The sequence below is a fragment of the Eleginops maclovinus genome, chromosome 9 (assembly GCF_036324505.1).
Source record: "Eleginops maclovinus isolate JMC-PN-2008 ecotype Puerto Natales chromosome 9, JC_Emac_rtc_rv5, whole genome shotgun sequence".
Classification (NCBI taxonomy): Eukaryota; Metazoa; Chordata; class Actinopteri; order Perciformes; family Eleginopidae; genus Eleginops; species Eleginops maclovinus.
Window position 1 is genome coordinate 10,356,731 of NC_086357.1, and position 25,474 is coordinate 10,382,204.

The window sequence follows — 25,474 nt, forward strand, 5'->3', positions numbered from 1 at the left end:
AATCCTTGTATTTCCTTTTCTGTGTGGTTTTATCGCTGTGATTTGTCCTATATGTTTTGCTGACCGACCAAATGTCTCCCTGTGGACAAAACTGTTAGTTTGACCACTGCCAGTTATATCTTTTTGACATGTAACTAGGTGGTAAAGCATTTAATTATTTAAAATAGAAACAAAGATTGCATACCTTCGAATCTGTCCTGGCAAGTATTTTCCTGCAGTTGAAGCTTCATGAATCATGCCAAGACCTGATTGTGCTTCCATGAATTCAACCATTACGTTGCACTGCTAACTGTAACACAAAAACAACCCAACATATAACAACATGTACCAGTCACCATGGAGATGCCTTCCCATCCAATATTGAGCCTTGCCCGCGGCTGGGAAGATAGAATCTAAGGCTCCCGTCATAGCTTGCCCGACGTTGAAATATACAGGAAGAGGAGGTCACAGTCAAGTCACAACACACAACCTTCCCCCCTGCTGGTCTCAGTATACACAGAATACACACATAGACACAGATAGACTCTAGAAGAGAAAGAGGCAATGTGTCAACCTTCACATCACAATCACAAACAGTTACCCTCACAGACTGTCTCTAAGACTCATGCTAATGAGTTAGCATTCTAGCACTTGCAGTTTTCTTTTTTCAAAGTCAAAGGTTTCTTTTGAAAGGAATTTTGATCAGATGCCTGAAATAAGGTAGATGGTTAACACAAGCTTTTACGACTTAAACACTGTGTTCTTGGACATAAAATAAGAAGGTTTATCCCCCACTTTACACGTTTACCTGTCATAAGGAGAATGCTAGTAACAAGTGGCCAAATGAGAGTAACAAATGAACTTGATGCAAACACTAGCCTGTTTTGGCTGTCTGTCCTGGTCTTATCAGTTTCACCTGCTCCATTAACCCTGCAACCACCTGCTATTCATTCCCCCATTCATTTAGATGGTGCTGGTTTTCTGTTTAGTCATGGTTTAATCCTTGTATGGCATATAACTTGAAGGTCTGTTCTAAGCTTTGCCGTGCATTGCCCTAACTTAATTATTCCTTAATTCAAAGTGTTTTGTGTTTAAAGTTCCTGTTGCCTGCAGCCTGCCTTTCAGGCATATCTTCTTTTCCGCCCTTGGTGTTCTGCAAATCTTTCTGTAAACATGAAGCTTCATTCTAGCTTGAGCCACATGCTTTTGGCGCTAGAAACAGCGAAGCAAAATTAAATAATAAAAATGAATCGCAATGACAGGAAAAGTGTGCAGCCTGTCCTTTTAAATGCCACAATTCCCAATCACAACAGAGGACAACATCTGCAAGCCAGTGCTGGGAATTTCCTTCAGCGTAAGGCCCTCTGAATAGACGTTGTGTCTTGGTGGAAACTTGGCTCTGCTTTTCATCCACTTCTAAACAGACGTCTGCCTACACACAGTCTGCACATCATAATAAACACATGGGGTGAACACCGTGTTTTCACCCAACAGAGGGAGCAGAGAGAGGCCAATGATGATCGCAACACAGCAGGTTACGCAGATGCGTTATTGCACAGATAATCTAGGACAAATTGTTATTTTTCTGTACATACACACTTCCTGTTCCTCAATAGAAATACCCTTTCAATGTTTCTGGGATATGATAGTGATACCCAGCAACATTGTTACTGGAATAAGGACTTTGCAGGTCTTAAATGGTAAGTTTTCTCAAGCTAAGACTGATAGGAAATCATTTTATTACTGTTTTTAATGTTTACAGTTATTGGCTGCAAGAGCATGCATTCATGATGTGGTGCAATTTACTATTTATCTATATGAATTTACTTCTGTATCATGCAGATAAACTGTACCTGTAATAGAACAAAACACATTGTCATGAACTCATCTTTGTGTGCAAACAGTGTCTAAATGGAAACATGGTAGGGATGGTGCAAAGTTAGGATGATGCGGGTTAGTTGCCTTCTTAGCACAAAAACTGGTCTTGCAGACATTATCTTAACAACGATAATGCACTGGATTAAAATGACACCCTAAACAGAGTGCTTCCGCGTATTGTGCATACAAGGATATGCATCACTGTAGTACATTCTGGCATATTTACGTAATTCAACTCCTCACATGAGCTTTAAATATTGTCATTGATTGATCAGGGAACACATTTTAGATTACTGGTAGTTTTTATTCCATTTGCTCCTACCCAAAGATTTGTTTTAGTTACGTCACCCAATTTTGTCAGCAGCAGTGGCAATCTGTTGACAACAACATAAAACTAGAGAAACTCAGATACAGAAGCAACATTACTGCTGTAGAAACCCTGTAAGTCCTCAAGGCTATCTTTTTCAAATTGTCCACAGCAAGCAGTCAATAACTATCCTGTCAACCAAGGTAAAGTACCATCAACTACTTTTGCTAAAGGAAAACAAATAAGAGTGAATCGAGTATAGCTATGTCATACTATGCAGAGGAAATGTGTCAAAAAGTGGTTGGAAGAAATGTGTCACTTTGACTCAAAGCCAAACTTAAACTAATGCTAAAAATGCTAATGTTGTTCTGTCTCTTCTTTATCCTAAACAACTTATAATGTTGTTATTAAACTTATCCAGCCCACTCAAGGCCAAAAACATGCTGCTTAAATCAGACCACTACTTTTCAAGGTTGAACTGATTACACAAGTTTGACAGTTACATGTTTTAGATGAACAGCCTGTCAGCAACTGGAATATTTCTGACAGAGCAGTGAACTTTAGTCAGATGATGAGTATAACCTGTTTCATTCATGCTTCACAATCTCATTCATATTCATACAGACGCACCTTGATTAGTTGACATTTCTCACAGCTGAAACCCTCGTACCAGCAATGCTGTCTCTAACGTCCTCCTATGGTGCTGATAGTTTGGGGTATTGTTGATTTTAATAAGATCTCATGTTCATGCATGTGTTTGTTGATGGGGGATCAGTTCTCCTAGCAGCAATGGATTCCTCAAGCTCCTTCACACAGCAAATCTTTTTCCACCTAATATAACAGTACAGATTTTTGCTATAAATGGTCAGATCCTTGACTGATGTGTTGCTGACTGACGTTTCAAGGTTTCAGGTTTTAGCTGTTGTTGACAGGATAACCTAGACGTCTAAACCTCTACATTTCATCAGATTTACCCAATCATTTTCACATTTTTAACCTTAAAATTCCCCTGAACTAAGAGTTCATTAACGTTTGTTATATTAACTGGGGTGGTTATGAGAGGAATGTGCTCAGCAGTGCCTGCGTTTCTTTTGTTAAACATTAATAGAGGTAAGAGGATATTGAATCATCATCTTTGTACCGTCCTGTCATATGTGGACATTCCATCATCAACAGGAGAAACGCTTCATTGATACACACCCTGTATGACTCATTCATTCAACGTGAAAACTACAGGTAGTGTCATAATGTCACAATGAATCACTTGTATATCAGAGACAGTGATTTGTGACAGCTACTGGCAAACTGAAAAGGCACTTTCATGGTACTTTATTGTGTGGCTCTTTCACAAGTAAAGTATAATAGGTGATAAATAAATGCTTTGAATGCTTTGTAAATGTACATAAATAGATAAGGGACCCGTGGATTTTTCCACAATGCTCTTGAAAATGGAAAACAAGCACGAAAAACACAAGGAAAGATCAGCGTAAAGTCCCATTGACCCTTGACTGAACTCTATTTCAGTAAATAAGGGTCTTGAGTCTAACATCGGCGTCACATCCTGACCTTAGTCTTAAAAATGAAAGCCCTTAGGATCTTGGGGGAGGGAATGCTTAAGCAATGACAGCCTATCATTGCCTCAGGCTGAGAGTCACACCGGGCCAAGTTACTGTTTACGCTACCACAGCCAATCACGTTAAAGACCATGCCAGGCCCGCCTCCTGCCTGCCACACTACTGATGGTGGCTGGAGAGAGAAACTATAAAGTTGCCTGTCAAGTGAAGGAGGAGTAGAGCAGATTGAACCATGAGAGAGAACTTTGCTTTTGTTTTATCCCAAAACATGGCCTTTCCTGACTGTATGAAACCCACTGAGCTGGCTGCAGAAAAGAAGGGGATAAAGTAAGTTAATGTGGTGCTTAGTAAGACTGATCGAGGTGATTGATGTCTTGTAAAAGATATAAAAATATGCTGCTATAAAACTCTAATGAGTGATTTCATTTTGTTTCCAGGAGGAAAAACTGGAGGAATAGAATACGATTTCTCTTGAAAACAAACTCTTCCAAGTCAGTTCTACATCTGATTACAACGAGACCTTACAGGTGAGACCCTTTTTATTTTGATTAATTTTTGTAAGGATGTATTTTATGGATTTTCTGCTTCATGGTAGTCAGTTTATTTAGTTTGAAATATATTGTTTTTGATTTTTTTATTAGTTTATAATTATAAATAAATAATTATAATCTAAATTTGTTTTTATTTTTACATGCACATCTGTTTAAGTTTTGGCACATATGTTGTGAAAGTATTGATTTAATACAAAACAAACTAAGCCAGATAACAATGACTGTATGTCCAATATCAATTGTTTAATTTTAAATGAAATTTGATTTGTTTTTATATTTTCAGTTTGACTTTTACATTTCTTATTATCAGTAGTAGTTCAGCAAGTTCCTTAAATGTGTGGATTTGAAAAATGAAACAAATTAACTTCTGCAAATCCTGCAATAAGCCAATGATTTATTAGCTTTTATAAGAGCATTTGGATTGTATTTACTCAATTGAAAGATGTTGCAGTGTGAATTTAAAGTTACATTGAGTCTGCATCTCTATGATGATCTAAAACAATCCATGTCTTCTTCCCTCAGGCCGACCGCTGATGACGTGCAGCAGTGGGCGCAGTCACTTGACAAACTACTCAGTCACAAATGTAAGAGTCATTCACTGTACTATTGGTACAAGATTACATTAAAGAGTCTCAAAGGTCACACAGTAATTGTGTGCTGAATTTCAGCCCTTTATTGGCCCCAATATAACAAAGCTGCTATAATGGCTTTTCACTTCCTTTCTCTTACACTAATGGGCAAACAGCGAGTGGATCAGTCCCTTGGATCATGGTGCCGGCCTTGTATTTAACACTTTTTCTTATTCTCTTTCTCCCTCCCACAGATGGAAAAGCTGCATTTTGTATCTTCCTGAAGTCTGAGTTCTGTGAGGAGAACATTGAGTTTTGGTCTGCATGTGAGGATTTCAGGATCCTCACGTCAAAGAAAGAGATGGCCTCCAAGGCCAACATTATTTACGAGGAGTTCATTAAAAATGAAGCTCCCAAAGAGGTAACAGCTGCCATTATAGCATTTAATGAATGCTTATTTTACCCGGAATAATTGTGACTAAAAGTTTGTGACTAAAATTGGTTTCCAAGGCTAATAACGACTGTTTCGTTGGTCACAGATAAACCTGGATTTCCACACCAAAAATGACATCGCCAAGAGCCTCCAAGAGCCAACTACTGCCTGCTTCCTGACAGCTCAGAGGAAGGTCTACAGCCTGATGGAGAACAACTCCTACCCCAGATTTATCTCCTCCGACCTTTACAAAGAACTGAGTGCAGCTGCCAGGGGAGAGCGCAAGCACATTAAGTCCTAATCAAACTAGACTCCCCCTCCTGAAGTCATTTGTTTACCACTGTTACTGTTTGAAGAGCTGAGGATGTTCATTCCAAGCACTGACTAGGGATAATATTCTTCGATGCAAATCCTGAGCAGGAAGCCATTTTTAGACCATCCTGCCGGGAGCTCCCCACCAATGAAGTCTGGATGATAAGGCTGGATGCTGTATGCTGCTGAAGGCGTTGCACAGATCATTTCCACCAGATGGGATTAAAGTTGCATTTTTTTGACTGGGCCATTACCTGCATTATTTAAATGTAGTATTTCGGGAAATGATGCGATTCTAAAGAACATTGTTAAAGATTAACTGCATTCAAGGCTGAGATGAATGGCAAAACACTAAATGTATCTCTAAGGACGATGCTGTTAGAATGTATTTGTGTGCTGATTTCCACTTGAAGACTTTGCACAGCTTTCATACACACAGGACGTGTTGTGTAAATGAAAACAATAATTTGCATCTGTTTACACATAATGTGTGATTTTAACTTATATATTCACAACTTACACTGATGAATGTATTTGACGTGAAATTACTGTGATAAATGTTATGTATTGTAAATATTGCAAATGTTGTTTCTGAATTTAATTTTGCAGGCAGCTGGACTGCTTGAGAAATAAAATGTATTCTAGTTCTGAACTGTCTCTGGTACGTTTATGTTGTTATTCAACGCAAGAATGTTGCAGTTTTTCCATAAAATGGAGTTCAAATTGATTTGCAGTATGAATTATGGTGTGTGCACCATTTGAGCTTTGGTATTTATTCAAGCTGGTCAGGGTGCTAAGTTTTCCTATTACTAACTCTTTTGGTAGGCCAGTGAAGAGGGCATTACAATAGTGTGACAAAATAATGCAAGTAAGGAAATAGGCAGGCAACCAAGACAGTTTCCTTGTGGAATACCAAAAGGCAAATCATGTTTCACAGTTTATACTTAACAAATATCAAATTGGAGAGGAAACACTTTTGAAACATAAACCACATTGGTTGATATTTGCATTTCATATTTTACCCAGCCATGTCAAGGTTCAAACTGAATAGGATAATGTTATGCTCATTCTCATGATTAACATAAATGGTCTACTTCGTCCTTAATACTTGGGAACACCAAATAATACCATAAGGGTGAGGACCTGTACATGTATTCACATTTCTCCTTGCTGCATTTAGTATAGATTGAAATATGATCAATGCCGTTTAGCTGTAGCTGAACTTACAGTATACCTTACACCATATAGGTTCCACATCTGTCTTCATACTGTAGCTATACTACTACTACATACTACGTACCATAGCCAGCAATAAAAAGCATGTTTAAAAGAAATGATCCAATCAAAAACCCAGCCCGATGTTGCTCTTTTCCAATAAAATTAGCTGTAGCAGCACTAACTCCAAAAGTTGCACAATTTAGCTTAAAAGTGGTCAAGTCGGTAACACTGACAGCCCATCTCTTCAGTCCGCGCAACAACTCCCCTAAAATGACTATTATGAACATAAACATATCATTATGACATAATGCAAAACAACAGTATTGTTACTATTCACAGCTGTCAAGCGAGCAGCTTGTGGAAGAATCCAGTGAAGTGCAATGGCGTGCATGGGCCAATTTTTAACTGTCATGATTTGATTTATTAAGGTTGGGGTGTAAAGAAAAATGTTTTGGTGTTACAATCTTAACCATAGCTTTAATATGAAAGAAAGAGTCTTTAAATAGATACCTAAAATGGTTAATCTGTCACCCAGACAGTCGTAAAATATTATGCAACTTCCTGTTAATTACTGTTTTTCTTGCATTTGAAAACATACAAAGGATTAATGTGTTTGTCACTTTGGTGTTTGGTTTAACAAAGGTCAGACACATACCATACATACACTGACTTATTTTAGAGACAATGAGTTTGATGTTAAGCTGCACAACAAAAACAACATTCCTAATTTTTATGGAACGTTTCATTCCTCTTCATGCAGCTGATAGCCCAACTCATCGCAGCTGAGATCCGGTACCTTAACAATGTGTTCAGTTCACCTTGACTGACAGCAGAGAGTCCTACTTCGCCTGCTGTTTGCCTGCTCTCTGAAACAGAGGCTGTGCAGCCATGAACTCGTAGTAGAGGCTGACAGTGGCCAGACAACCGGACGTTGATCCTGACAGGCGGACAGCTCCTGCGGCCTGCTGTCTTGATTTAATGAGGTCATCTTTTACACCAGCAGCTCTCGAGAAACGTATGTTGTGTTGGCCTTCCGGCAAGAGAAGTCAAAATGTGATCTTAATGTCAGACTGGCTTGGAAAGTATGTGAGCAACTGTACTAATAAACCAATTTAAAAGGTTTATTTTTCCTGCTTTAAAAACTACCGGCATACTTTCAGTCCAGACTGAAATTATTAAATGGACTGTGATGTAATTCTGCAGACATGATGAGTCATGATCCCAAGATGATTAGGGCTACTGACCTTTGTGATCCCGACTTTTCTTCCAGCACCAGCATGATTGACATTTGCATTCAAACAAAAATGTCTAGACAACCATTGGATGGATTGTTAGAAAATGTAGTACAGGCCTCCCTGCTCTGCTCAGGGTGACCTTTAGTAGCTTTGGTGACCCCCTTAACATCTCTTATAGGGTCATTACTTCATCAACATCTTTGTCCGATACTTTGATGGTCAAATACCTGCCAAATTAATGACTGAATCAGTTGTTATTTTAGTTTAGTGATAATAAGAAAATGTTTGCATGCTAACATGATAACGTTTGATGTTGACCATGGTAATCTGTATACCTGCTGAACATCATGTTAGCATGGTCAGCAAGAGCATGTTGACCTTAGCATTTAACTCAATGTGCTGCTCTGGCAAAACACGGAGCTGCTAGGATTGCTGCAGACCTTGCTTGTATCATGATCTGTATGCTACATATAATAACTGTTTTTCTTGTAATGTATTGTGCCTGCATTGACCTTTTGAATGTCTGACATTTCAAGGAGCAGGGATATCTCTTTCAACTGCCTCCTCGAAGCTCAATGCTAAATATAAAAACCTTTCATCTTTTCCATCAACATTAAAAGAGCCTCACATTTTCTAGCTCCAGCTTCTAGAATTTGCTGCTTTTCTGTTATATTTTACTGTAAAATATAATACTTCTGGGTTATGGACTGTTGGTTTGGACAAAGAACAAGCAACTTCATCAAAGGTTATTTGCTTTATATCGACCATATTGCCACTTTCAAGGCCCTTTTCCTTGTCTGTGTATGGAACCACCACTTTTTATGGGCCTCTAAAACCCTTTAAGACACTGCATGTGTTAATGAGCAGCAAAAATATACTTGACTTGACCTCCAAACTAGGCCTACACAGCACACATTTCGTTACACAGCATGCTATTTATAGCACTTTTTGTTGCATTTGCATGATTGTCAGCATGCCACAAACATTCCTTGTTATGTTAGTGATAGCAAGATAATTGCTATGTTTGAAAGCATTGTTAGGTTGTGGTGGTATTCACGAACACCCTGTAGAACTGGAACATTGTAATTATGAATCCTATCAGCTAGCTCATCCATGTGGCCTGACCTAACAAAGGGGAAATAAAACTGACACTGTTCTTTCTCTCTCCGAGCAGGTAGTAAAACCTGTGGGTTAGCATTTGTTGACGTGAAGGTTCTTAGCAACGGACTACTGGGCTCGGATCCAAAGAGTACTTAAGGTGTGTATGTAAACAAAGGTGCCAGAAATAGAAAAGCACCACGTTCTGCTTTGGTCGTCACACGGGCAGATACGTCAGAGTAACGCAGGCCTTTAGACGTTCGCTATGTTCAAGAACAACACTTCAGTGAACTGACCGTGGTTATTTTGCGCAGTACAGAACAGATGTTAGCTTACAGGACAAATCACAGAGGCCACTACAGACTCCCACGTTAAAAACATCAACATGGTGCTACGGGAAGCTATCCAAAGAACACACATCTTAATGATGCACTTATAAGGACTTGGCAGCTTGTCAGTGTTCTCTGCATCGGTCAAACAGATTTGACTTCAAGATTGTTTTGAAAAGGTTTGATATTTATCAGAGCAAAAACATACTTATTCATTTACAGTGGAGAAAAAAAGGGTTTATCAGATGGCTACAATCCTTGCAGTTGCTCTGCCTTAACAGTAGGTGGTGGCAAAGACCTACCATGATGTATTTACTGTCTTTCTTTGAAGATTTGTCCATAAAAAACCACAAATTCACAAACATCTAGACATTTTATTATGAAAATAAGACAGAACGTAATTTGAGCACATTTTTTTTTCTTTCTATCATGCATTACAGCTGATGGACACATGGAGAGAGAGCTTCTTTTTTTTTGCCGGACAGTCTCTGCTACACCTGCAGTGCAGTTCTTAACGTCTGTATGTTTCGCAGGAGGCCACAGGGCGGAAGTGCTGCAGACCATCCTTGGTCATGAATATGAATAAGACTGATTATGACCAGTATCTGTATGTGACTGAAGGGATCTGGATGCGTTTGTGTGGAAGTCCTTTTTGTTGCTCACTTGGCCTCTTGGGCTTTTTTGGCGCTCTGTTTCTCCTTTGCCTGGTGAGAAAAAAAACAAACATGTTTATAATTGTGTAAAACCTACAAAAGAAATACATGAAAAATATGTTTTTATGTTATACTTCATTGTGAATAGCAGTTGTAAGCATTGTTGAAACAAAATAACTTCAAAGTCGTATTCATGAACATTTCTCCTTTACTGGACAGAATAAATACTGAAGCTCAAAATGCTCTTTCGTTTCATTTGTTGATTAATTTTCCTTCTTGAGCCTCTTGACATTGACCAAAGTATTTCATTATTTATACATGAGAGTCCCTGAAAACTACAAGATATCCCATTAAAAATAATGAGGAGTAAAACCCCGACGATTTTTCAAAATGTCAAGGTGATTACGTTTTTCAGACGCGCATGCACAGAAGGCGAGTGGCGTTAAAGATAGCCACAAAAAGAAAATAAATTACCTTCTCTACCAAAGGTATTAACTGTTGGTACTCTGCCAGTGTCTTCAGGAGCTCCATGATAAAGGGAAGGTAGTTGTGCTTTCTCCGAATGTTTTCAATCTGTAAGAAAAACATATCAAAGTGAGAAAACTACCCATGACCGATGTGAACGAGGAAACTTAAAGTCTTACACTTGGAGGTGAGCGCAGCCTCTACATATATCATCTCCTTGTTGTTATTCAAAAGTTTGTTTTCCACAGACACAAATACACTGTAGCCTTAAGAGGCAATTTCCCTGCATTTATAGAGCAGTGAAAGTCACATGAATGTAATAGCAGGAAATGTGGTGTTGAGGAGGAACCCACCTTATATCTTTTAAGTTTCTGATTTTCCTCTTCGATAAGGAGCTGGTACTTGGCAATCTCCGACTGAATGGAGCTAAGAAACGTGGAGCTCTGGTCCGTGTCCATTGGTTCATCCTATGAAACAGACAATAGGACCTTATCAGTGTGGACGCAAATGAAAATAAAGACTCTGATGATGGATCAGTTGGAGAAAGTTAGCAATACAGTGGAGAACATACATACAACTCCTGCATTCAACATTGTGCAGAAGGATGAGCATCCAAAAGCACTTCTCGTGCTGTATGACCCACTTGAAAATAATACACGCTCAGAAATAATTGTGTTATAAGTATTGATGCATTATAGTGTCCACTACTTCAAATGTTGCACTCTAAACAGCGGGGTTTATTTGTATTAATTCAAACACTGCTTGGTAGCATAACCTTGAATAACTCATTATGATTTATATTTGTAATAGCAATCTAAATCTTCCAAGTAACTAAAGCAACAGTGCAATATCTGACCACAAAATGTAGGGGTGAAGTACGTAAAAGCATAATGTGAATGTAAAGTACCTCGAAATAGTACGTAAGTATAGTGCTTGAATTATTAGAGCCAGCAACTTTGCGCCACTGGCAGAAGTATCCTACTCCTTTCAGTGTGTGTGCAGAAGAGTTGTCATTGATGAAGTAAAACCTTGTGTTTGCTGACCTCCAGTGGTTGAAAGCTTCACCATTCTGCAGTCATGGAGATGGGTAATATAACCAGGGTGTGATCGGTAAGCCTTGACGTCACAATTGTAAGGTGTGGTTTGTTACAGGTGCGCCATACTTAATTTTCCATCAACACCCAACAATGACGCTGAGTGTAACGCACCAGGTAATACAGACCACACCCTTTAACTAAAAATAACTGCTTCTAAAAATGGATTAGGTCCTCCCTCTCAAACTACTTTTGCTTGACCTTGATGGATGGGAAATAATATGAAGTCAAGGAGTGCTTTTGAGGAGAATTCATAAGGACTAAGAAAAAGAAAACTGCAGTGTTTGGAGAATCCTGCACCTACATTAGGGTGCGTTATAATGTGATAGGGAGGGTCTCGTTTCGCTTTAAATGTTTCTGCCTCAATAAATTGTGCGATGGCATATCCCCTTTCCTTTCAAAATGACATTTGAGTGTACCAAAGGCCAGAGAAGGAAGCCTTAGAACACCTTTCCTTAGCATTTAGAGAATATTACCAGCTCTTTTGGGTCATTTCAATAAGTTAATTGGTAATTAAACCTCTGCCATGGACTTTGAGCTCGGGGTAAATGTATTCCTTGACCCTTCTATAAGAAGATACAATGGAAATATGTGACATTTTTATTATATTGCTGGACTTCTTATCCATCTTATTCCCTTAATTCCTTAAAAGACTTCCATGATCAATAGTATTGTTATCTCTTATGTGCCTTAAAAGACTCCCATTCAGAACAATCAGTGTGTTCTTAATGTTAAAGAAACTGTGGCAATTTGAATTATGCCACCATCATTGCTTTAAACCCAAAGCAGGTGTTGTGGACAAATACATGAAAATGTTTTGTTTGTTTGATTATAATCTCTAACTTTTGAAAGCTGGAACCTGATGCATTTCCCACGTAGCCTCACAGGGAGAAAGTAAGACGATGAACTACTCTACGCCGTCAATTATTATTTTTCCTGACTCACCTCAGTAAGCTGGGTCTGGAGCTCTGTGATTTTTCTCTCGTATATCATCTTTCTGTCTGACACGATGGCCATTAGGTTGAACCGGATCTCTCCTTCACTGTACCTGAACAGGGAGAACATTTTTTAAGCATTTGGCAGAACAATGCTGTAGGTAGGGGAACAAAATTGATCTGCTTTGTACAATCAACAACTTTTAAAAATGACAATAAGTCATATGAGACGGATGTCAGAGCTTGTCTGAACACTCATTTCTACACCACTGCTTCATTGTATTGAAAGAAAGGGATTCATTAAAAGCAATACAATTCTACATTAACTGAGGATTTCATTAACTCAGGATCGATCTAACATAAATGATAAAGACAATCACTTCTGTATTCTCTTCTCGATCACTGGGCGAACAGCGCTGATCCAATCATCCTGGTTGCACGCACCTGATGAAAACACAGACCAGAACTGAAAATACTGCAGGCGTCTGTACATACAGTCCCTGCACTGTACATCATCATCATCATAAAGCCGACACTTTTAGAGGAAATGGGCCAGGGCCAACAAGAGGAAATCGTATAAAGCAATAAAAAAGGCAAAAATAGCACAAGATTACTTTTTTTTCTGCTTACCCAGGTCAATTGGTCCCTCTCGGAGTCCATCCAGCTCATATAGCCTTCCGTTTACCGGAACATAGCTCACAAAGTGAAAGGCGTCCTCGTCTTTCGCTGTCGACTTTGCATCAAATTCAAACATTTGCTGCCTGAAAAAACAAAAAAAGCAGAATTTTGAAAGCAATAGTAAAGGGGTTTTTTTCACCATGCATCACACAAACAAATGTTGATACCGTGAAACAGGTTGGGATGTAGGAATGCTCCAAAACAAACACAAGTCCAATCCAAGTCAATATAATGTACGTAGATAATAGTAAACATGTTTAACCCATAAAGGGGCCCTTTTAAGCTTTTGGGGGTGTTCCCTTTCCTGTAGTGTGTTATATATTGTAGGATTGAGTGCATGTAAATGGTCTGCAAAGGGTACAATCCCAAAGCTCTATCCAGACGGAGTTTCTCTCCCAGACACACGTACCCTGCCTGTCAATTGGACTGCTTTGTTTTCTTCTCTATAACATTCAGTGACATCACTATGTTACACTTCTATTGGCTAGCGCTCCAATACTTTGTACTTGATAGGCTAAGGAGAGGGATATCTCTAAACTGTTGACCAATCACAACAGAGCCGGCCAGGTAACAAATCAGAGCAGACTGGGCTCTGGTTTCAGACAGAGGTGCTGCAGCACAGGCAGTATGATAAAAATAAAAACCTTTTTGAACATTAAAGCATATAAAGAAGTCACAGTAGAGGCACAAAACACACATATGAAACTGAAAATTAGCATTATATGTCCTCTTAATAAAATAAATATGTTTTAAATGACTAAGTCAGTTGTGAAAGGGCTTGACATGGTGACCAACAAATGACCCAGCCTCACATTTGCAATTTGCATAAAACGAGACAGGTGCATTAGCAGCAATGACTTTCCACAGTCAGAATAAAGAGCTAAAAATATCAGGGAGTCATTCAAACATAGCTGCCTGGATGTGATGGAGCGGGAGCTTACCTGGCAAAGCTGTTGTGAACTTGTCGGATCACTTCGGAGTTGCTAAGAGCCAAACCTTTCATCTGAGGAGAGGGGGGGGGGGGGGTACAGGATTATAATGATGAATGTATAATACTTGCCTAAAGATGCGTTATGAAAGGCTAAATGGGACATTTTTTCCTTTTTTCTAGAACCAAGTCAAACTTACAATAAGTGTTGATATGCAAGTCGTGTCAAAAAGGTACTACCTTTATTAAATAACAAACATGTTGCTTTATATAATTTCCCTGATTTATTCCCTTGTAATTATTTGTTGCCCTTTCTGACTGGTTTAGATATTTTTTAGGACAGCTTTGAGTTTTTAAGATCAAGGGGGAAGTTGAGCATCATAAATCAGTTTTGCCTAGTTCTTTTGAACATGTGTGGGACAGACAACTGAGTAATCAAGGTTTCGGATGTAAGAGGATGAAACTGTCAGAAGATATTGCGCCAAGAGAGAAATTTGTTTTTCTCATGCATGATGTGTCACTTCTTACTTGAGTTACAAGCAAAATGCTGGTGTCACTTTAGTTAAAGGTTTAATGTGAGTGGGTAGACAATACATTCCTGCACTAATGCATACAATTGCACGACAGATTTTTTGGATTCAAGGGAAAAATACCGTGAACGTACAGCGGCGTCGAAGCTCTGTGAAAACTCTCTGAACTCTGTCAGTGTGTCACCAACCAACATGTCAGAATGGAAGCAGTTGAGCAGAACGCTGACTATCGCCTGGGTGGCACAGGCGTTGTTAATGACCTGAAAAAATACCAAGAAAACTCATTAATTATTACACACGTACAAAAAAACCTCCCCACTGTTTAACAAACTTAATCAAATTCTGAAAATCTGTGTGACTGGATCCAGATCTTCCTATGTTATGTGCAATTACAATTGGGTTTCTGTTGTTTCTAGTCAGTGTGTTAATGATGTGCATTTTATGTTTTTATTCGTTTTTTTATCTCATGAAGTTATACTTCTGATCCATCTTGAGGCACATGTGTGTATGAACTTATAAAGAGACAAGTTTAACATATCATACATATAAGCAGATATAAGTTGCTATTTTCTTGGCTATGGACTTACAGATGGCAATTTCTTGTCAATAGTAAAACGACACCACAATGTGCCCAAAAGGACATTGTTTTATATGACATTATAAAAATACCTGTTTTGCAAAGAAGATTTGATCAAGCCTTGAATCCTGAACGATAGATCCTGCTGGCTCCTCTCCTGGCTGCCACTTGAAGAGGAAAATCAACCCATGAACTGGTCTGAAACAGAAAAGATACATTAATGAAAGAATCCCTTGAGAGGAATTATGAACTGTATTGAAGCTGCAGGTATGAACATACTTCAAGTTGTCAAAATTCTCTGGCTCCATACTCCATATCTCTTCAACCTGGGCGCCTTTGCAACCTGGCAAGGAAAAATACAGCATCACATATTAATTCATACTTAAAGAACGGAGTATCTGACTTTTTAAATCGTAAACTTAAGGGCCAAATGTTCCCAGTGACAGGTTGACAGCAGAGCTAGGCGCAACTATGTCATTCATGAGTGATGATTTGTTTTCACGCGCCGTTGTTTTGAACGCTGAGTAATGCTAGCCAGTTAGCTTGCCTCATTAAGTTAGCTTTGTCAAATACTGCATGCAACTTTTTAGAGAATGCAGCGTGTGGGTGGTTGCAGAGACGGCATAGCCTTTAAAATGTGTTTCGAATGCTCTCCATGGGTTTGTTTTTATTATTGCCTAGAAAACCAGCACAAGCTAATTTGTAAGTTACCGTTAGCTTGAAAAGAGCTAGCAAGCTAGCGCTGTCGCATAGCCACCATGCACTAAAGGAGCAGCTAGTCACTCACCGAAACCCTTTATCAGTTCTGTGAACACGCCGGGGTCACTCTCCATCAGACACCACTCTCCTGCGCTTCCAGCCATTCTTTACAATATTGTTTATTCAACCTACTTACACATATACGAGATGCTAATATCCTAGCTTAGCAGTACAACCGCTAGTCAAGCTAATTTTACTGAAACACTAGTGACCTCACGGATACGGTGCAATGTGGGGAGCATGGGTGCGCCCGTTTTATTTTACAGCGTATACCATCCAAAAACCACACTTATTTGAGAAAATATATTTCAAAAATAGTTTCTTCACAGAAAAGTTTCAAGGTTATGGATGTATCAATATCTGCAAAAAGAAAAAAAAAGACCAATTTTTGAAAGTAATGTGCCCACTCCTGAAGTTTCAACAATCTCCGCCCGCCTAAGCGAGCGAGGGTGACCAATGAAGCACACTTCGGTGTAGAGGCAAGCAAGACATGATGGCAGATGTTGATTTCCATTAATATTTTTTTATATCCATAAATACACATTTCAGGCATTAAAAAAACATTTAAGAGTTGTTGTTATAAATGAACCCATAAATATTGGTATGCATAATACGGTCCGGCATCATGATTCAATCTGCTTTTCATTCAAGTTGATATAAGTTAAATGGATGGTTCATCAAAGAAATTAAGAACATAACAAAGCTTCAGCTAACATTTCAGATAGATTGACTTTTTAAAATGTTTTGACGGATAGGTAAAAAATATTACAAAATCGTAATATTTTTCATATCGATCTATGCAAATAGCAAACATTTCTCCATAGAATCAAAGATGTTTAAATACATTTACAAGTTGATGTGCTAAACATAAAAAAATAACAAGTTATATTAAATGTACAATATATGAAGAATGACCTCAAATATTGAATCAAACTTGTCCATAATTCACAAACCAATGATGTTCACAGTATGATCTTGATGCTGAGAGAGATCATGTTTTTTTATAACTGTAATATTGTTCAAAACAACCATGCACATGAGAAGTAGTTCCACTGTTCACAATTTTAGTTTAAAAGATGGCAGCTTTAATAATAACAATAGTACTGTACATCCCTGGATGAAAATGTATGTAGCCTAACATCAAGAATTCGATGCACTTTGATAAATATATAACAGTCATGCTCAAGTAATGTGGAACTTGCAACACAGGATCAAGTAAATATTCCACAAACACAGGATTGAGAAGAACCACAAGAACGGTTAGTCATTTGGCTGACGCAAACTGTCCACTGCCCGAGCCGTCAGCACAGCAGGGGGCACACTGCTCGATCAGGGGCCGCAACTTCCCCTGCTGATGGAGTTGTTTGGTATCAGAGCCACCCCCGATGCAGTTTCCGTTAATGAAGACTCTTGGTACCTTAACACACAGATCATGTTGTACCATTAGGTTTTAAACAGATGAAGCTTTTTAAAAAGGCACCTGACATCCTGAATAATGGCCCACTAGATTCATTTACTGCTAGTCTGACGAGTTTGGTATTTAAAAAAAAACAACGTAATTTTACTATTGACTATTGGAAAAGTATTTTCTTTTTATATGTAGCTGTGTATTGGAATTGCTACAACTAATTTTGTCATGTGGCTCTGTCTGTACCAACATATGTTGTAACTGATTTCGAGTGGATCCAAAAGTATTAATGTGCTGGGCCAATTTGGGCATATTTTTTGGGATCAGTAGCCTATTAGCTCAATTAAATCTGATAAAATCTTGATCCTTTCAGAGAAAATAATAGTGCCAGTTCATGACAACTTGCGCCGGTAAACACCAACTCTAATCTCCTTTTCTTACTAAAAAACTAAAGCAGTGTACAAAACATTCAGCTAGCTTAGCATTTTTAGGAAGGTTGGCCGTATCAGCTGTCTCTTATTAACGTTATTGTGTAAATAGTGATGGCAGGCCAAAATGAAAAATGTTCTATTGTCTGCTTAAAATGCTCGGACAGCAAATTTGAACTTTGTACTAGGTCAAAAGTAAATTAAATATGTAAATTAGTTTAACATGCAGATACACCACCATTATGTCATAAAGTCTAGTTTTAATGTAGATCTTAATGCTATTTACATCTCGTAACTCCTGATAAAATGCCTGTTGAGGGGCCAAAGTGTATAATAATACAGATGATATGTACTGGTGACTGTACAAACATATTTTTCAGTCTTATACAAAATATGCACACCATCTATACTATCACAACGTTATATCCATTGAATGTCTATAGTTGATACCATTAAAAACTATAGAACGCCAAAGTACAGCTTATTTTGGTGTTAATGTTGATTCATTCAACCATTTTGAGTCAAGATAAAGATATGAAACCTTGGCTGCAGCCCAAACCAAACACTAGTCAATTCAACTTAATTTGAACTTCAATTTAGAGCTGCCAGAAAGGAAAAAGCTGTCATGTATGCAGTTTTTGTGTTGTTGTTGTTTAAATAGATGCTAAAATGAAAGACTGTGAACTTGAAATTGCAAACCCAAAACACAACTTGCGGCTCTTACCGTTCTGGCACCGGTCACCTGAGCTAAGGCCTCTTGCAGTCTCCTCCCGTCATTGTGCTCATCCAGTTCAATCACTTTGTAGGTCGCACCAATTTCATTGAACACATTCTTGGCCATTTTGCAATAAGGACAGGTTGTCTTGGAAAATATCACAACACAGTTCTGTGACACCATCTCCTGAAAGGTCAGGCAAAAAAGATTTAATTAAATCTCAGTGGAACATAGAAATAGTCCACAAATACCAGACCCTATGTAAGTTGCAGGGCAAAGGTGAAAGTGAACTGTGGGTACACCTTAATATGAGTTGTATATTGAAGAATGTGGAGCAGCTGGATATGCTATAATGGTTTTAACTTAATAGAAGTCAAGAAACACAATTGGATATGTAGTTAAACTGGTTGCTTCTATTGAAAAAACATAGTTGTTAAGATAATTGCCACACTTATGTTGTAATTTCCTGCAAGTAAGAGATCTGTAAACACAACTTACCTGGACATACTGTACACATGATGAACCAACCTGAGATGTCGATGATGTAAAATTTCCCATTCTGAAAAAGACAAATCACAATATATGATCATACAGTGTTCCAAGGCATTTGGTCCATTAGTAGACACATTATAAGGAGTGACGCAGCTAAATAGGTTTGTGCAAACACCTAAGAAACCTGAAGATGTCACTGGAAGATACGAGCTGAAGTCTAAAAATCAGCGGCAAAATAATATACAACTGGACTATCACTGCTGGTCTGAAAATGCTCATATGCATTGCAATTTTGTAAATTTCAAATATCGCTGTGCCTGGTCTACTACTGCAGTAAAGTTCATGTGCTAGGTAATCCAGGATTAGCAGTACACATGCTCTTCACTGGCGCTAGTAATTGGCTAAGATTTGATGTTGGCATGCGATTTGCCGAACTCCATTCAAAATTTGTCAAAATCAAGACTGCCAGCTACAGAGAAAATGAACAACACTTCTAAAAGTGTGGCTGTAAGTGCTTAATGAAACGTGACTAACTCATTTTAAATTCGGTATGGATTTAATTCGCTTCCCAGTGAACGTTTGAGTTCAAACTAAATGAACGTGTTATTGCTTCACTACGTTAGGTGGGAGATAAGAGATATAGCATAACGCTACACATTGACAACAGTCATGCATCTGTCAAAGGTCGTCTTAGTTTTCGAAATTATGCATTTTAAAGTGTAACATGCAAGCCGAACTTGCCATAGGAATCCATGGATTCGTACAATTAACAAAAATAGGTGTTTGGCATTCCGAAACACATTAAACTTTTAATATATGTGAAGCAGTAGTGCAGCATTACTTTCGAGCATGGTAAAGTTGCGGTAATCTTGCGATAAGCGTAGTAAATAAACAATGATTACTGACATAAACGGTACGTCTACTTAAGTTAAAGGTTTTTTATATAATAGTGTTGTTGTTTTGTTAATCTTATTCAACGAGCTAGGTAATAAACCAGTCAAGCTAGCGAAAATGACCTTCGGCAGCCGGTCCATGCCACCCTGGATAGACATCCTGCTCGAGCAAACATGGCTAAAAAAGAAAGTATGGCCAAAAGATAATCGATGTGTTGGCCTGGATGAAACATGCGGTTAGTGTACAAACTGTTCTTAGAAACAAACCACCCCTGGCGCTTACTGTACGTTTGCTATTCCCCTTTATTTACACTGTTTATGGCTGAAGCCCCTACCTTACGTACCCACCGGAAGCAGTTCCTTACGCAACCCGCAGTTTGAAAGCAACGCCCACAACCTCAGCATCACTGAAACCATAATAAATAAAAAGGTCAACACCACAAAGCTGGAGGAGTTTCAAATGTGTAACACTATAAATTCAATATGATGAAGCTATACTATTTGAATGATGTCTAAAAAATTCAACCTGTATTTTCTTTTTTTTTATAGGACTTGGCATATTTGATTATATAAACAAGCACAGCTTTTATGGCAATAACACTGAATTATGGATACTCCGATAAATACATTTAAATACAATGACCAAGACTGTAAAGTCATACCGTTCTTATGCAGTGGCAATGAAAGGGGCAGTCTCCTTTCTTTTGATGTTTTTTATTTGTATGAAATGCTCTTTTGGATGTGGACCTTTTTTCTCATGAATGTATAGTTGGTCGGACTGCCAAGAAGCCTCCATAGTAAAGGAACGTTTACTAAAAGGCCCTTTTGGATGTATTTTGTGAAGAGTAGTAGGCTCTGTAAAGTGCCTCCATAAGCATTCATCTGTTGTCATCTTGCAATGCACTGTATATCTAAATAGCTATCACTGTACAAAACAGTATTTAATGTCATCTTATATTTGTCTTTACGTTCTGTTCTTGTATATATCATATTCTATTTACTTCTGTTTGCACAATTATTATTAATATTTTTTAATTGTCTTATTTTATTTATGTTTTGAATTTGTTTTATGGCTTTATTTCTTATATAACTATGTTGCATAGTTGGAGGATCTCGGGATTTAAGATATGCATTGCCATTACTGCACTGTAGCTTAAGTTCATATGACGTCAACACTTTCAAAAGCTTTGATGCACAGGCATCAAAGCTCGTACAAATGCAAATGATTTATTAGTAGGCTCAAAGGCTATGGAATCAATCCCAAATCTACATATATCAAATGATACGTCACTTCAGACACCTTTTTTATTTCAAAGCCAGGCGAGAATTTAATGATTTCAGAATGGATTCACACCATAGCTACGAGAGATGTGCAGTTTTGGGTTGGAATGAGTAATACCCCAAAAAATCCAGAAATGTTATGGAAGTCAGTGGAGAAAAGTGCTAGGGTGGAAATACCTTCTCACAGCATTGATACACATGATGAAACACAGGAAGGATTGGACTTTGTGTGTGTGTGTGTGTGTGTGTGTGTGTGTGTGTGTGTGTGTGTGTGTGTGTGTGTGTGTGTGTGTGTGTGTGTGTGTGTGTGTGTGTGTGTGTGTGTGTGTGTGTGTGTGTGTGTGTTAATAAAATAACTTAATCTCATTGGATGGCCAAAGGGTTGCTATGGCAATGATTAACCCTTACTACCAAGCTGTCAAATGAGTCATGTCATCGTTAAAGTAAGTGTTCCCATATAGAAATAAAGACAAATCCTCCAGTACTGGTCATTGTGAAGGCATTTGTAGCGCTTTCTAGTTCATTTATAAATGTTATGTCATATGTGTCTCTTACAGCAGTAGAAACACAAAGCTGAGACACAAATACCAAATAGTCTTGACTGACCAGATAATATGACAAGGGGCTAAATCTCTGAAAAGTGACAACAATTTAAAAGAAAGCACATTTAATGTACCATTTCACGCACAGTCAGGGACATGGGTGCACCCTTCCTCATGTAAAACAGGTTGGTAATGAGGCATGGAAAAACATTTCAAGCTGCTATGAAATTCTGATGTGGAACTGATATTGGTTGAAAAATTGTTGGTGGATGTCTTCGCACCACTGGTTGTATCTAATTTGTGTTTCCTTATAACACCTATAGCTTCCTGATATAGATGTATGCATCCATGTATGTAGATTGACCTAAACACATTTGATAAACCTACCTAAATGCAGGATGTTGTATAATAAAGTTACATTAACAATACATCAAGGAATCCGATTAGGAGAACATCAGGAGCGGTAACTGTTAAAAAAAATGGTGTCGTTAGCTGTGGATAATTTGTTTTTGAAAAAGACTGAGCAGCCATTAGAGTGATCTATGTCACACATCTCTTTGGCATCAAGCCTCTGATGCTTCAATTTGACAAATTAGAGCCAGCATGTGTGGTTGCGTTGTTGACATTGCTTCTTGTGGTTTAACATTTGTTTCTGATGCAAATCACTAAGTGTTTGTCAACTTCATTTATTCATGTCATGTTTTTCCTGGTTCATGGCCTGGATACCTGTCCCTGTGATAGTATAAATAGACTGTCGCATTGATACTCATCAGCAATTCACACCTCAAATCCTCCTTACAGATTGATGGAGGAATTGCTCAGAAAAATGAGAGACCACTGCAGCTTTATCAGTTTGATTGTTTTTTTTTTACTAATTATAGGTATGTCTTTGAGTGAAACACATTTTTTAAACAGCATTTCTCTGTGTTGGAATTCAACAGACACTGTTATTCCTGCAATGCATGTAGAGATAAATATTTAAGAAAAAACTGGAGCTGAACAGTATGTTATCCACAGGGAGGACATGTTAAAGCCACGCAAAGAGTTAATCGGGTATTGCTTAACAGTTTTCACGTTGGAATTCAAAAGAGCTTATAGTTGGCCTGAATGAAATGTCGGCAATCATAGAGAGGTGGGAAACAGATCACAATTTCAGAAAGTCTCTCCCAAAAGACATAAAACAAAGCATGTATATTATGCAAATGTGTGAAAACCCACCAAAATTCGCATTAGTTTCCTTCCCCACAAGTATGCTTTTTATGATTTGTTGTTTGTGATCTACTAAATGCAAAAGTGGATTTAGTAAATAGTGAAGATGTTACGTTTGCTTCAGTTTTTTTCAATCTGTTACTCATTCAGTCTCTCTGAAATGTTATTTTTAGAAGGAAAGATGTTCGAGTGCTACTCTGGAAGACACATATGGAATTTATGGTAAAGAATATCACTCAGCAATTATCCTATAACACAATGCACCACTTTTTCAAAGGGAGAAGAAGAGTATTTCCACTTATCCTATCACTGCCAATCTGATGCCACACCAGTGACTTCAGCAGAGTAATTTGTCCCATAACAAAGGCCGAATGCAACCTTTCCCACTTGAGTAAAATCCAGATGATCATGGGTGTTTGAATGTTTTTTGTAAAACATTTGTTTGGGTTTATCACATGAAAAGTGACAAATAAGTGTGTACAAAATGAAAAATGAGAAAAAGAGAGATGGCTCTTATTTCTTATTTCACCTCTTCCCAGGCTAATCACGACATGAAGACAGTGTGAATGAGGGATTTCAAATTTAGGGAAGTAACAGATATGATTGGCTACAGCTTCCACCCAACCCGACATCAGAAAACACTTCTGAAGAAGTATACTGGCAGTTCAAACAAAAAATATGCAATCACCTTTTTTTTGTGTGAAAAGTGTCACTGATAAAGTCAGATTTCCCACACTGTCAGACATCTCCTCACAACAATGCTTGACAAAGATAAATCACAAACAAATGGGATTTTATTGATTTTTTTTTTTTTTTCTGGTTAGCTCTTCTACACCCTCAAGCCTCATTTAAGTATTCACAGATTGGCCTCTTTGATTGACTGTATTACAATTTCCTAGTACTTTGATGTCAGTGTGTATTATAATAAGTAGGCCGTTTCTAAAAAAGATATAAGATGTTAACAATTGGATTGGTCACTGAAGTGGTAATCATGAAAAAAAGGTATGTTTTGATTAATACAGCACACTTTGAAAATGTAGTGAAATAAAACAAGTGGGCAGTTAGATTTTTAACAAATGTATTGCTTTATTTCTGTCATGTCAATTTTTGTGGACAGAAAGTGTTGACTCTTAAGTTGTTTGCTCAGTCTTGCGTCTCTAGTCCAATTTTATTTTCTCTGCAGCTGTTAGCGGTTTCTGTCAGCCAAGCATCGAGATACTAAAGAATCTGAGAAATCTGAATCGTAGTGTCCATTGATCAACACATTGCTCTTGGCCAATGCTTGATTGAGTGCTGTGGGGTTTCTGCTTAACAGGCATTTGGTAAAGTGCATAATAACTCATTTTTAGTCAGTTCATCAATAAGCTAACACTAAAATCTATAGCACTTATCATGCAGAAAACTAAAGTGTGTGTCACTGTAATTTTTCACTCCATGTGAGTTTCGGTCAGAATGGGCTGGTTCAATTCCAAGTCTGCTTAAGACCAGTTCTCAAGGGGTCAAGACTGAGCCAACAACATAACCAGATTAAATCAGGACCATTTCAAGTCCAACATCTGCAATTACACTATACTCTAGGCTAGGTTTTTAATCTTCTTCTGTACATTTTTGATAGAAACATTACATTGAATAAAATGTGTCTTGTGACCAGAATCCCATCTCCCATTGATTCCTCTGTTAGGAACCAATCAACTTAATCAATAACAACCTAATAAGCTATGGCATACTATATGATGGCTCTGTGTTTTTTCAGTTGTATTTTTTACTGCCCAACTAGTGAATGAATTCAGCTTTCAGTTAATTTGAGATGTTTCTGCTGCAGACAGTTGAAGGCCTTTCCATCTATTATCCTCTAGATGATTTATAATCAGGAAAAAGAAAGCCTTAAAATAACTTCTCTATTATCTTAGCCTTAGAACATGCCACAGGTACATTATGGAGAATTTCCAAGATCCTATAATGTATCTGTTAATTTAAAAAGGCCCCAAACTAACATATCAAGTGAAATGGTATAACCTGAAACAAAGATTGACTGTGACAAGATCTGTTCAAATAAAACACAAGTGTATGACAAGTGAAAGACGTCAGAAAGTGGCCTCAGGACCAGGCTTGAGTACAAGTATAGCCCGCCAGACATCTAAAAATAAATACTTTTTTGTTGAGATGACAGCAAGCATACAGGGTTCAGACAGATGGAATGAGATAAATCTGCCAGACTTCTTTCTGATTTGTTTGGTCTCTGAGAGCCTAATTCCGCACAAAAAGGGCCTCTTAAAAAATGTTGTGCATGGCAATTGACAGTAAGTTTTAAATGGATCAGAGGTGCCATTTCTTTCTGGATCTGTACTCCATTGTTTACTGCTTATGCAACCACTGCCTTCAAAGGCAGCATGGCCACAGAGTG

General features: G+C 38.0%; 3 protein-coding genes across 10 annotated transcripts; 1 reads left to right on the forward strand and 2 right to left on the reverse strand.

Moving 5' to 3' along the window:
- Positions 1-3,883: 3,883 nt before the first annotated feature.
- Positions 3,884-6,255, forward strand: LOC134870102 (regulator of G-protein signaling 21-like). The gene is made up of 5 exons (XM_063892123.1): positions 3,884-4,065; positions 4,176-4,265; positions 4,812-4,873; positions 5,113-5,279; positions 5,398-6,255. The coding sequence occupies exons 1-5, from the start codon at positions 3,971-3,973 to the stop codon at positions 5,590-5,592; spliced, it is 609 nt and encodes a 202-aa protein (XP_063748193.1). The 5' UTR covers positions 3,884-3,970; the 3' UTR covers positions 5,593-6,255.
- A 3,582-nt stretch (positions 6,256-9,837) lies between these two features.
- Positions 9,838-16,356, reverse strand: uchl5 (ubiquitin carboxyl-terminal hydrolase L5). The gene is made up of 11 exons (XM_063891422.1): positions 16,131-16,356; positions 15,623-15,686; positions 15,436-15,541; positions 14,901-15,026; positions 14,250-14,311; positions 13,261-13,391; positions 13,011-13,074; positions 12,641-12,743; positions 10,955-11,068; positions 10,611-10,709; positions 9,838-10,187 (listed from the first exon to the last, which is right to left on the reverse strand). Exons 1-11 carry the CDS (start codon positions 16,204-16,206, stop codon positions 10,143-10,145), a joined length of 990 nt encoding a protein of 329 aa, XP_063747492.1. The 5' UTR covers positions 16,207-16,356; the 3' UTR covers positions 9,838-10,142.
- A 249-nt stretch (positions 16,357-16,605) lies between these two features.
- glrx2 (glutaredoxin 2) lies at positions 16,606-20,430 on the reverse strand. Of its 8 annotated transcripts, none has more exons than XM_063891425.1 (4): positions 20,374-20,430; positions 19,152-19,212; positions 18,663-18,839; positions 16,606-17,519 (listed from the first exon to the last, which is right to left on the reverse strand). In XM_063891425.1, the coding sequence occupies exons 2-4, from the start codon at positions 19,209-19,211 to the stop codon at positions 17,367-17,369; spliced, it is 390 nt and encodes a 129-aa protein (XP_063747495.1). In that variant the 5' UTR covers position 19,212; positions 20,374-20,430; the 3' UTR covers positions 16,606-17,366. The 8 variants fall into 8 exon arrangements, with proteins under 8 accessions (XP_063747495.1, XP_063747497.1, XP_063747498.1 ...); XM_063891427.1 differs by having other exon boundaries at positions 20,383-20,425; XM_063891428.1 differs by having other exon boundaries at positions 20,387-20,420.
- Between the last annotated feature and the right edge of the window lie 5,044 nt (positions 20,431-25,474).

What these genes read in the sequence shown, in the direction of transcription:
- LOC134870102 (XM_063892123.1), top strand. Translation starts at nt 3,971, where the DNA reads ATGAGAGAGAACTTTGCTTTTGTTTTATCCCAAAACATGGCCTTTCCT. An exon ending in CAAACTACTCAGTCACAAAT is followed by an intron (nt 4,874 to 5,112) that starts GTAAGAGTCATT and finishes TCCCTCCCACAG; the next exon opens with ATGGAAAAGCTGCATTTTGT. An exon ending in AAAATGAAGCTCCCAAAGAG is followed by an intron (nt 5,280 to 5,397) that starts GTAACAGCTGCC and finishes CGTTGGTCACAG; the next exon opens with ATAAACCTGGATTTCCACAC.
- uchl5 (XM_063891422.1), bottom strand. Translation starts at nt 16,206, where the DNA reads ATGGCTGGAAGCGCAGGAGAGTGGTGTCTGATGGAGAGTGACCCCGGC. An exon ending in ATCGAGAAGAGAATACAGAA is followed by an intron (nt 12,744 to 13,010) that starts GTGATTGTCTTT and finishes CTCCCTGTTCAG; the next exon opens with GTACAGTGAAGGAGAGATCC. An exon ending in AGAAACTTAAAAGATATAAG is followed by an intron (nt 10,710 to 10,954) that starts GTGGGTTCCTCC and finishes TTTTTCTTACAG; the next exon opens with ATTGAAAACATTCGGAGAAA.
- glrx2 (XM_063891423.1), bottom strand. Translation starts at nt 20,271, where the DNA reads ATGTTTCATCCAGGCCAACACATCGATTATCTTTTGGCCATACTTTCT. An exon ending in GCATGGACCGGCTGCCGAAG is followed by an intron (nt 19,213 to 20,161) that starts GTCATTTTCGCT and finishes TGTCTTTTTCAG; the next exon opens with AATGGGAAATTTTACATCAT. An exon ending in CATGTGTACAGTATGTCCAG is followed by an intron (nt 18,840 to 19,151) that starts GTAAGTTGTGTT and finishes CTGACCTTTCAG; the next exon opens with GAGATGGTGTCACAGAACTG.